We start from the raw sequence: 11,953 nt of genomic DNA on the forward strand, positions 1-11,953 counted from the left end.
TTAAAAGCTTAACATAGGCTCCTCACATAGTGTTCATTATGTGATCCTCGGAAGACAGTTTTCTATCCAGAACCACCTATAGATCTTTCTTTATCAGAGTTCTTTAAAGCCTTGTCACATACTTTGCATGTTATGTGTGTGGCATATTTTATAATATTCCATATGTATTGGCCACACACGTTTAACTCACAAGCACTTAATTAATGGAGAGCCACCCTGCTTCTTATTGTCCAAACTGCATTATCCCTCTTATGGTCATGTATATCCTTCTTGAATGTCCTACCTTCCAGGACGAACGTGTGTCTTACTTCCCGACTGTCCCTCGATACAATTCTTGGTGAATCGGATACCTTTGATATCATTCGTTTTATGCGTTTGTTCTCATATTGCGACAACACATTACTGACACATGTATCATCCACAGTGATATTTAGCGCCCTATGATTATTCTGCACATTTGATGGTGCTACATAGCCTTCCTGGTTTGGTGCCTTCTTTTGATAATTACTTACTTACAATCAGTCTAGTACATCTTCATTGTAATCATCTCTGTAAATTTATATTGTAGTTAAATGTTGATATAAAATTTTGCTACAATGTTGTTATTCATCTTACCTGATCTGTTAGATTAAGGACCTGCTCAAAACGCTATCCTTGTTATTGGCTTTACATGAATGAAAAAAATACCATTATTATGTACTCTCGCAAACCCATTGTACCTTCTTGTAAATAAATAAATAAATAAATAAATATCAATCGATTGAGTGATCATGGGGTGGTTCTGGATAGTAGGCTGTCAATGGAGGACCTTATATAGAACATTGTGAGAGGAGCCTTTGCTACACTTTTCAACGTCAGAATCACTTTTAAATATATGGACGACAGAGTAATAAAAACAGTGTTCACAACTTTTGTGAGACCAAAATTGGAATACCTGTATTCAGTAGTTGTATGGTGCCCATACCTCAAGAAGTACATCGATAAACTGGAAAAGGTGCAGAGATATGCTACTAAATGGCTTCCAGAACTGAAAAAATATGAGCTACAATGAAAAGCTAGAAGTGTTTGATATGCCAAAGTTAGAAGGAAAAAAGGCAACATAATCACTACATAGAAAAAAGTAACAAGAGATTAACAAAATTGATAAAGAGGAATTGTTGAAACTTGCAACTTCAAGACCTAGAAGTCAGATTCAAGCTAAGGGTACAAAGGTGCCAAGAAAATATTAGAAAGTTTTCTTTTGTAAACAGTGTGGTAAACAGTGGAGACAAGTGAAAAGCAATGTATACCAATACCATCAAGTAGTTTGTGTCAATACAACAAGGAGTACTTGGTTATCTTGAGGTTATCTTGAGAAGATACTGAGAAGTCTACTGGGAAGACTTGACGTTACGAGCGTAGCTCTCGTCTTGTGACTATACTGTACTGTACTTAGGTAATTAGTGTTTATCTAATGGTTAGTCACACTGTGTAACTCCTTGGAACTAAGAATCAACACAAAATGATAATTATTCAACATACTGTATGTCATATAGTTATTTACTTCCATAGAGCCAACACCAAATAAAAGGTAAATTAAACAATATCAATACTGCATTATAGAAAATAAACATTTTTTTTCTTTAATTATTTCTTTAAAAATTAATGCTTTTCTTTAATTAAATATTATAACTTGGTAATTATATATTTATCAAGACAAATCATTATTACTTTTTTCAAGAAAAATGTCTATTAATTAAAAATTCTTAAGTAACAAATACAGCAGAAGCTATAAGTGTTACATCAGCTTCTTGAGGCATTTTTACTTTTGTGTTTTTAATATTTTTGTGTTGGATTTATTCCAAAGGTATACTAAAGATTATATAATGCAGAAAACATTATCAATTATTTTTCTTTTTCATGTGGGCTTTAGTACTGAAGGAAGGAGTATTGGATCCATCAACAACAGTATTAGCAATCTTCCCCTCGCCAATGATGTATGCAGGACCTACTGAAGTGCAGTGGCATGCCAAGGCACGTATGGCTACTGGCGCCAACTTCTATATTGTTGGACGTGATCCAGCCGGTATGCCACACCCGCACACCCAGAAAGATCTTTATCACCCACAGCATGGCCGCAAAGTTCTGACCATGGCTCCCGGCCTCACTCAGCTCGAGATAATTCCATTTCGAGTTGCTGCATATGATACAGCAGCTGGTAAAATGGCCTTTTATGATCCATCACGAAAACCAGACTTTGAATTTATATCTGGCACCAAAATGCGCTCACTTGCTAGGAGTGGTGAAAATCCACCTGATGGTTTCATGGCCCTATCAGCATGGAAGGTCCTGAGTTCTTATTACCAAAACCTTAGTAAAGACTAGGCAGAAGGTGTAACAATGTAAAATGGTTGAGGTATTGTTCTGAAATAAATTATCATTTAGTGCAGGATCTTATATTAAAACTGTAAACTTGTAAGGTAATTCCATTTATTAAGAACTGTATAATAGTACAATAAACATACAGTACTTGCTCTTTAAAGATATTAGTTACCAGTATTTATAATTTTCTTTAGTCAGTATTACAAAGATCTATTTAATTGTGGTACATTCACTGCACAGTAAAATATATACTTTAGTTTATGAATTATAAGTGAGATTTTGTTCCAATTGTTTAACTTTTAATGAGCATCTGGTTCCAGCAGTATACCTCCAACCTAAATTTTGCCATACTTACTCTCCTATCAACCAGATTTTATGCCCTTTTAAGTATTACATGTAGAAAAGAAAGAGGATCCCATAATTTTTCAAAATTATTAAAAATGCAAATATTTTCTCCAAAGATCAAACTACACTATATTGTATTTTAGACAAAACTAATGAGGTACGTTTCAGAAACATGCAAACTTTAAGGATTGTGAAAGGGTGATAATAAGCAAGTCTCTGTACATTGAGAACTGAACCCCACACCAGAACATGAGGAGACGACGACATTTCGGTCCGTCCTGGACCATTATCACAATTGACTTGATAATGGTCCAGGATGGACCAAAATGTCATCATCTCATCTTGTGGTGTGTGGTTTATTCTCATATCTTCAAGCCATGTTACTCTGAGAATGCTTCTATACTGCAGTTTTCCCCTCAGTACATGTATACGTATTAAACTAATTATAATCCATTTTAAGCATTTACATTTATTTAAAAGATGTTTTATGGCTATTGTTGATATAGAATTTTATATAAATTATAATGAATAATAATATTTATGGTGCTAAAGATACCTTAAGTAATGTTCTTGTTACTATATATATCTGTTTATAGTTTTAGATCAGTTGGTACATTAAAAAGTGATGCTTAATTTAATGGGCCTTTTAAGGTAAAAACCAAATGTTTAAAGTAGAGCAGGAATATCATGCACAAGGAAGCACTGATGACCTAGTAATCACATGCTAGCTTGATTATGTAATTAATACTATGAGTAAATACAATTGACTTGCTCAATTGCCTGTCAGAAAGTGTAGGATATTATTTTGTAACTTTAATAAATATTTGATCTAGATTTCATGACTGCTTCAAGAAACAAAATCTCTTAATATAAATATTTAGAAGTGAACTTTATGTAATTCTTTTGTACATTCAATATCACATTAACAATTATTATGACAGTTGCTATTTTAAAATAAACAAAATTGGCAGAATTGTTCTTTAACATTGATTTAATTATTGGAAAGTATTTTGTATCAGTCTAGTCTTAGAACCTGGCACATAGCAGTGATAGTGCAATATATTATTTATCTTGTCTGTTGCTTCTAAAATCATGTTACAGTTACTTGTGGTGTGCACCATGTCTAGTGAAATTATTTTTAATGAGAAAAATTTAAATTTCATAAGTTAAATGTAGTTTATTTTAACATTTACTGGGGGGGGGGGTATTTTGGCTAATATAAATAAAATTCAATAATATATAATAATATAATAAAATATACATTATAAACATTTAAGCTCGTCTAATTTTCCTATATAGAAAATTTTCTTATATTAAGTGTGTACCAGTATATGTAATTTTGGTTATTAAAATTACTCAGGCCTTCTCTTAATTTTTTGCTTTGAATCTTATAGAAAATAGTGCATATCAGATTAATTTTGTGATGTTATAACTTGTTTGTGAATACTGTACTGTATATTGTTTTCCATAATGTATAATTTTTAAAATAATTTTTATACACAAAAAATATATTTAACACGAGAGAGGGGCATTGGGCAGACTGCACTGATATTAACTTAAATGCTTGTCTTGATACAAGACAAGGCTTGTCTTTGCTTACGAATGCCCCTCTTTATGAACTTTTCAGGTTACGAGCCCAATTACTTCCTAAAATCCAAATCGGGTTACGAACTTTGTCTCGGGTAACGTAGTTTGTTGATACAGTACGCGTATGGCCGACCTAGCACATGGTGGCACAGTGAAGCCTCGGTTTACCAGTGCCTCCCGCCTAGTGACTATCCTGCCTGAATTCTTCACAAGGATTTACAGTTTTTTGTCGGATTTTTGGCCATTTGAGCATAAAAGTTATGTATCTCGCCATGGGTCCCAAATCAGCCAGTGGTAAGGTTCAACCTAAGAAAATAGTTGTTAGTAGAGGATGTCCCTTCTTCATTAAGAAAATGTGTAAAGTATGGGAAGAACTGCAAAGTTTTGTTGAAAAAACTCGCCCAGATAAAGCTGTAGCAGGCCGTTGCATTGACCTTTTAAATGACAATGTGAGGTCTTACTACAGACAATTGTTAAAATGTAGGGAAAAACAAGTGTCTTTAGACAGATAATTAGTAAGACAAGCAAGTCCTAGTGGCATGCAGGTAAAACGTGCCAGAGAGTGCACACCAGTGAAGTCCTCACTGCCTGATGTGATAATGGAAGGGGACTCCCCTTCCAAACAGTAACACCTCTCCTCCTCACCATCTTCCATACGCCAACAGCCGTCATCAGCAAGGGTAAGTAATAACTTGAACATAGTGTTGTAGGTTTATTTAGATGAATTAGGTATAAAATTTAGTTTAAAATGAGATTTTTGGGTAGTCAGGAACAGATTAATTAATTTTCCATTATTTCTTATTGGGAATACGAGCTGTCTCCAGGAACGAATTAAACTCTTAAACTGAGGTACCCCTGTATATTTATTCATTACTAACGTAATGTTAGGAAGATTTGGGTAGCTTGTTAGGAAGCTTGAGTAGCTTTGCGTAATTAGATGGACCCGTACAAATATATGTGCCAAAAAGGACAAAGAAAAGAAAGGGAACAAGATGGATGACATAAGTAGTAAAAAAGAGTGCTAATAACTTTTGGCGTCATCAGCAAACATTGAGAGGAATAAGTATGGTGTGGTGTGTGTGTGTGTACTCACCTATTTGTGTCTGCAGGATCGAGCATTGACTCTTGGACCCCACCTTTTGAGCATCGGATGTTTACAGCAATGACTATTTTCCTATTTCCCTATCATACCTAGTTTTAAAATTATGAATAGTATTTGCTTCCACAACCTGTTCCTTAAGTGCATTCCATTTTCCCACTACTCTCACCTTAAAAGAAAACTTCCTAACATCCCTGTAACTCATCTGAGTTTCCAGCTTCCACCCATGTCCCCTCGTTCTGTTACTATTCTGTGTGAACATTTCATCTATATCATGTCCCCCCCCCCCGAGGGGAGCCGGTCGGCCGAGCGGACAGCACGCGGGACTTGTGATCCTGTGGTCCTGGGTTCGATCCCAGCCGCCGGCGAGAAACAATGGGCAGAGTTTCTTTCACCCTATGCCCCTGTTACCTAGCAGTAAATTAGGTACCTGGGTGTTAGTCAGCTGTCATGGGTTGCTTCCTGGGGGTGGAGGCCTGGTCGAGGACCGGGCCGCGGGGACATTTAAAAAGCCCCGAAATCATCTCAAGATAACCTCAAGATAACCCCCTCTCCCTTCTTTCTAGTGTCATAAGGCACTCCTCATACCCTATCCCTCGTAACTCTGGGACGAGTCTCGTTGCAAACCTCTGAACCTTTTCCAGTTTCCTTATATGATTCTTCAGAATGGGGACTCCATGATGAGGCTTCATGCATGGAAGGAGTGTGCATCATTGCATCACCACCTTTCTTACCCTGCACACTGAAAAGTCATATACCACCTTCCTAGATCTTAAGTCTGCCTTTGATATTGCAAATAGACATGTTATCTTGAGTGAGCTTGCAAGAATGAATATTGGTGGTCGGCTTCTTTGTTGGATCAGGGGTTACTTATCCAACAGGAAGTCATCTGTATTTTTCCAGGGGCATAGAAGTGTAACAAGAGACTTTGAACTAGGCACCCCGCAGGGTGGTGTCCTCAGTCCTACCTTATTCAATATCTTAATAAACACGCTGTTAAACTCTGTACCGAGCAAACCCAACGTCCACATCATTAGCTATGCTGATGATATAATGATACACACCGCTGGGTATGCTAACACGCAGAACACTCTTAACTCTGTATTAGACTCATGTCAGGACCTAGGTTTAATTATCTCAGCAGAGAAAACAAAGATATTAAATCGGCGCCCACCCAGGCAGGGAGGAGCTGTTCGCAAGATGCAACTGTCTGATGGCTCCCAGCTTGACTATGTAAACAGATTCAAATACCTTGGCCTTGAGGTGCCACTGTACGGTCCTGTTGTATTCAGACTCTGTCGTCAGTTTAAAGAGAGGCTCCGAGCTCTCAAGGCTGTTGCAGGTCATCACTCAGGCTATGGTGCCAATGTCAGAATTGTCAAAATGATGTACTTTGCATACATCAGATCTTTAGTAGATTATGCTGCACCTCTGCTTGCTTTGATGCCTGAAAGAAAGCTTGGAGGGCTTGAAAAATTGCAAAACGAAGCCTTGAGGATAATCCTTGGGTGCCCTCGTACCACAAAGATACTTAATATGAGAAAGGAACTTAATATTCTGAGCGTTGTTGATCGTGTTACTGAAATTAACTGTCAAATTGGTATAAAAATGCTTAGGCTAACTCATCCTAATCCTTGCACAGAAGCCCTCCAGAATTTCTTTATTGAAGATCAGCATTGTTCCAAATGGATAACAAAAACTGGAACTCAACTCAGAATGTATCAGGTTCATGATTTGTACCAAGAGAAACAACAGCGGCACTTTCCTGCACCGTGGGAGGTTACACCCTTTCCAGTTTTAATCCCTCCCTTTCCACCCAAGAAGCAAATTAGAGATCAGCCCAAGCTTCGTCTTGAGGCAAAGCTCAACGCCTTAAGCCATATTGATGCTCTGTCCACAGAGCATTCTCTCTCTCAAATTATATACACTGATGGTTCCCTACACCGCACCACGGGTGCAGCTGGAAGTGCAGTTGTCCTGACAATGGGCGATGGCCTATACTTTGAGTGGGGAGTCCGTATAAACAACTGGGCCTCTACCCTTCAGACTGAACTATTTGCCTTGATCCTTGCACTGAAATGTGTACAAGTCTCAAAACTTGATACATTAATTGTAAGTGACTCCTTATCATCCTTAAATGCTCTCAACTCTTTAAGACATAACTGTAACATGCTCGTGTCCGAAGCTAGACACAAATACAACAAAATTACTAAGGATGGTAACAGAGTCCATTTCATGTGGTCTCCATCTCATGTTGGCCTCCGAATGCATGATAGAGCTGATAAGTTAGCCAAAGAATCTGCCTTTAAAGGAGCCGTTGAGTGTAACCTTGGATTGTCAATGAGCAATCTGAGAGCAGCTGTACACCGAGAACTTCAACAAGATCTTGTAGATCTGAGGCAAAGTGAAATTGACACCAGTAATTCCATCTATCATCATACTATCATGCAAGAGGAGCCACACATCTATGGATCATCCAATAAAATCAGCAGACTTCTAGATGTTACTACTGCTCGGCTTAGACTCGGTTACAAGTATCTCTGGGAATTCTCATTATCTGCTGATGTAGACCTGACCAAATGTAAACTGTGTCAACAAAATTATTCGCACACCCTCCGTCACTATGTGATGGAGTGCGAAAAGATACGTGAATTTAGAGACAATTCTATAACCAATGTTCCAGCGATGTGTCAATATTTCATTCAAAATGATCTGCTACCAGAAATTTTAGCCAAATATCCCCAGTTTGCTAACTGTAGGTAGTAACTAAGTGATTGTAACCTATCCACCGCTGCCCACTGGATGGGGGGCGGTGTGCAGGACAAACATATAAATTTTGACACTAGCTCTCCACATATGTCAGTTGCTTAATTTAGAACCTGTACTTGAGGTCGATCTCGAACCCATTGTTGATGTGATGACTTATATTGAATTTTGTAACTAGCTCATCAAGATTGTAACTTGCTTAGCTAAATGAATTGTGGGGTTCAGTCCCTGAGCCCATTATGTGCCTCTGTAACCCTTTCCACTACCGCCCACAAGATGGGTATGGGGTGCATAATAAATGAACTAAACTAAAATGATGAGGCGGCATACTCTTAAGATTGACCTCACGTAGGCAGTGTAAAGCGTGAAAAAACTAAGTGAATGCCTCCTTACTTAGGTTTCTGAGTGATGTTCTAACTTTTGCCAGTGTAGAATACGCTGCTGTCGTTATCCTATTTATATGGGCTTCAGGAGATAGATTAGGTGTTACGTCCATGCCCAGGGGTGGGGTGTATGTGTGAGAGAGAGAGAGAAAAAAAAATGATCGTTGATTGACAGTTGGGAGGCGGGCCGAAAGAACAGAGCTCAACTCCCGCAAGCACAACTAGGTGAATATATGCAGAATTAGCTGCACTTCAGCTTGCCATTAATGCACTGAATAACAGTGGAGGAGTAATTTTCTGTGATTTAAAGTCGGCTTTTCAGGCCCTTAAAAACCCAACATGCAAAATAGACAATAGGAATGTTGTAACATCCATTATAAACAACATTATTAATGCAAAGAGCAAGAGTTTCAGTCTCAATTGTATGGATACCATCTCATATAGGTGTTGTCCAGCATGACGATACAGACAAGGCAGCCAAAACTGCATGTGATAAGCCTGAAATTGAGTTGGATATGGGCATTCCCATCTTTGCTGTAAAAGCCGGAATATTTTAGGAAATTAGGGAAGACAGAAGAACAGTCACTGACATACAAAGGCCAGAAAACACGAGTATAAAGAGCTATGACATGTTTAGAACCGAGAATTATATGTACGGGCAACATAAAACATCCACTAGACAGTGTGACATTGTAATTGCCAGAATTAGGCTGGGATATCGATATCTGCTTTAATATACCTACAAATTTCTCTATTTTTTTTTCTTGCAGTGTACCTGTTATCATTTTTATAAATTTTGCTAGTATTTACCTACTTAAAATTTTCTTAGAACACTTTAGCGCGCGCGGCACTCATGAAAAAAAATAGCTTGTGCGCGCGGCGTTTTTTTTCTTGAGCGTAAACACCAAAAAGTGTGTAATCTTTTCACTCTCCTGACACCAATTCTCAAGCTACGTATTTTATTTTGATATCAATGTGTTGGCAATAAAATTCTCTACAAGATCATATGTATAAAATGTCCCCAAAGTATTAGCTATCCCACCACGAAATAAATAAAAACGTAGATCACTCGCCGTGACGCCCAAACAGCAACAAAATGTTCATACTCTTTTGTTTGTTGTCAGCTCCACATTAGTCCTACAGCGTTAAATTTTATATCACTGAACTCGAAATAAAATTCCTTACACAGACATATGCATATAAATGTAGAATCATGATCGCGGCCCACACCAAGAGTGTGTGAAATGGGCGATTACCCTCGTTGTGTCAACAACTCAATAGTCTCTCCACTAAGTTACAATACAATGCCGTTCTCCCAAATAGGCATGTGCCTATTAGAGAAAACAAAAATTTAATGGCAAACATTTTCATACTAACCCCAAGGCGATCGAATAAGAATTGGATTTTATGTTTTTTTTTTTTACATCGCGCGGCTATTTACGACGCGGGTACGGATCCCGTTTTTGCAAACCCGTCGTGTATTTACGACCCGGGTGAATTAAAGTGTTTTATTAAGGACCTGCCCGAAATGCTGCACGTACTAGTGGCTTTACAAGAATGTAATTACTATGCTATGTATCCTCACAATCCCAATGTACCTTCTTGTATATATATATATGAATAAACAAATAAATAAATAAAGTGCGATTCAGAAAAATATACTTACGAAGATTTTTAAGTAGTTCACTTAGGTCTCGCTAGATGTCACTAGGGCTTTAGTTTGACCAATCAGAGAGAAGGTAACATTTTTCATCTTACAGCTGTAGCCAATCACGACGCTGGCATATCGGAGCTTATCCGTGATTACTTGCCGCTTATTTACGTCAAATTTTCTTACAAAATTAGTATATTTCGAAGTTAGTTTAATTCATTTCTTATGCACCCCATACCCATCTTGTGGGCGGTAGTGGAAAGGGTTACAGAGGCACATAATGGGCTCAGGGACTGAACCCCACAATTCATTTAGCTAAGCAAGTTACAATTTTGATGAGCTAGTTACAAAATTCAGTATAAGTCGTCACATCAACAAAGGGTTCGAGATCGACCACAAGTACAGTTTCTAAATTAAGCAATTGACATTTTCTGACCAGGGGGAGAAAGATACTGGCAGTATGGGGCGTTAAAGTTTATTGAGGATTAAATTCTGCAGAACATGTAAATATATAAAGTTCAAATATAAAGTAAGTAATTATATAAAGTCTATATTAAACACGGTTTATATTATAGACTTATAACAAGTTGATATTATATTAAACTTAATATTGAACATGTAAATATATAAAGTAAATATATAACGTTTATATCAAAATATATAAAGTAAATATATAAAGTAAGAATTAACAGTAACAATTCCAAGTCCGAGGACTAGATTTAACTTAAGGTACACCCGTAGTAAGTATGAGACCTTAGCCTATAGTGACATGGAAACTAATTCTGCAGAAACCTAAAGGTTAACTGGTACTAGAATTAAGGCCGAGTGCAAATGTGTAGTAATTATATAACACTAGGATATAACAGGCAGGACACAAAGAATAACTAATAAGTGAGAGACCACATAACACGTAATGTACCCGGCCAAGAGGCCGTAAAAGACCTAATGGATAAGGAGAAGGGGGTGTGACTACAAGTAGGGCTTACTAGCACCTAGACTGGGCAAAGTATTAGCTGCGGACAGCGGGACACTTGGGGACCGGCGCTGCACCCCCCTTCCCACATGCAGTGGGGAGACAATCTGGACAACTGTGCAAAGCATGACGGGGGTACAAAAGCAGCCGCTTGCAAAGGGGGGGAGGGTGGGGTTTTGCGAGGGCAGCGGCGAGGGCGGGCGGAGTGAGGCAGAGCCCCATTGTGCGCCCGTATTTATACGGCCCCAAACTGCCCGCGCAACGCCGCGGGACGCGCTGCGCAATTGTTTCTTCCTCCCCCGCCAGAAAAATCCCCGCTTGTGAAGCAGTGACCATATGTGAAGAGCTAGTGTCGCAATTGATATATTTGTCCTGCACACCGCCCCCCATCCAGTGGGCAGCGGTAGATAGGTTACAATCACTTAGTTACTACCTACAGTTAGCAAACTGGGGATATTTGGCTAAAATTTCTGGTAGCAGATCATTTTGAATGAAATATTTACACGTTGGAACATTCGTTATAGAATTGTCTTTGAATTCAACTGCTGGACACCTTTGTGGGAACCGACCTGTGAGATTTATATTTATTTAATTTATATGAATTTATATTTACGTTAATTTATATACTTCGATAGCAATTTGTATAATGATAAGTGGACTGTATTTCTGCAATAATCTCATAATCTCACAAATCGATCCTCTACACATTAGGGGGGGTTTAATAGTTTATATATATATGCAGCCAATCAAACTACAAAATTAACTACATACATTGAAGAGGTTCCTTA

General features: G+C 38.0%; 1 protein-coding gene across 6 annotated transcripts in view; it reads left to right on the forward strand.

Moving 5' to 3' along the window:
* The window catches only part of Papss (PAPS synthetase), a 55,085-nt gene extending 51,103 nt beyond the window's left edge, over positions 1-3,982 (forward strand). For all 6 annotated transcript variants that reach the window (XM_045758041.2, XM_045758042.2, XM_045758040.2 and 3 more), the window contains exon 11: positions 1,913-3,982. In XM_045758041.2, coding sequence (XP_045613997.1) covers positions 1,913-2,364 — 452 coding nt within the window. In that variant the 3' untranslated portion in view covers positions 2,365-3,982. The remainder of the gene's footprint in view (positions 1-1,912) is intronic.
* The last annotated feature ends 7,971 nt before the right edge of the window (positions 3,983-11,953 follow it).

The sequence above is a fragment of the Procambarus clarkii genome, chromosome 58 (assembly GCF_040958095.1).
Source record: "Procambarus clarkii isolate CNS0578487 chromosome 58, FALCON_Pclarkii_2.0, whole genome shotgun sequence".
NCBI lineage: Eukaryota > Metazoa > Arthropoda > Malacostraca > Decapoda > Cambaridae > Procambarus > Procambarus clarkii.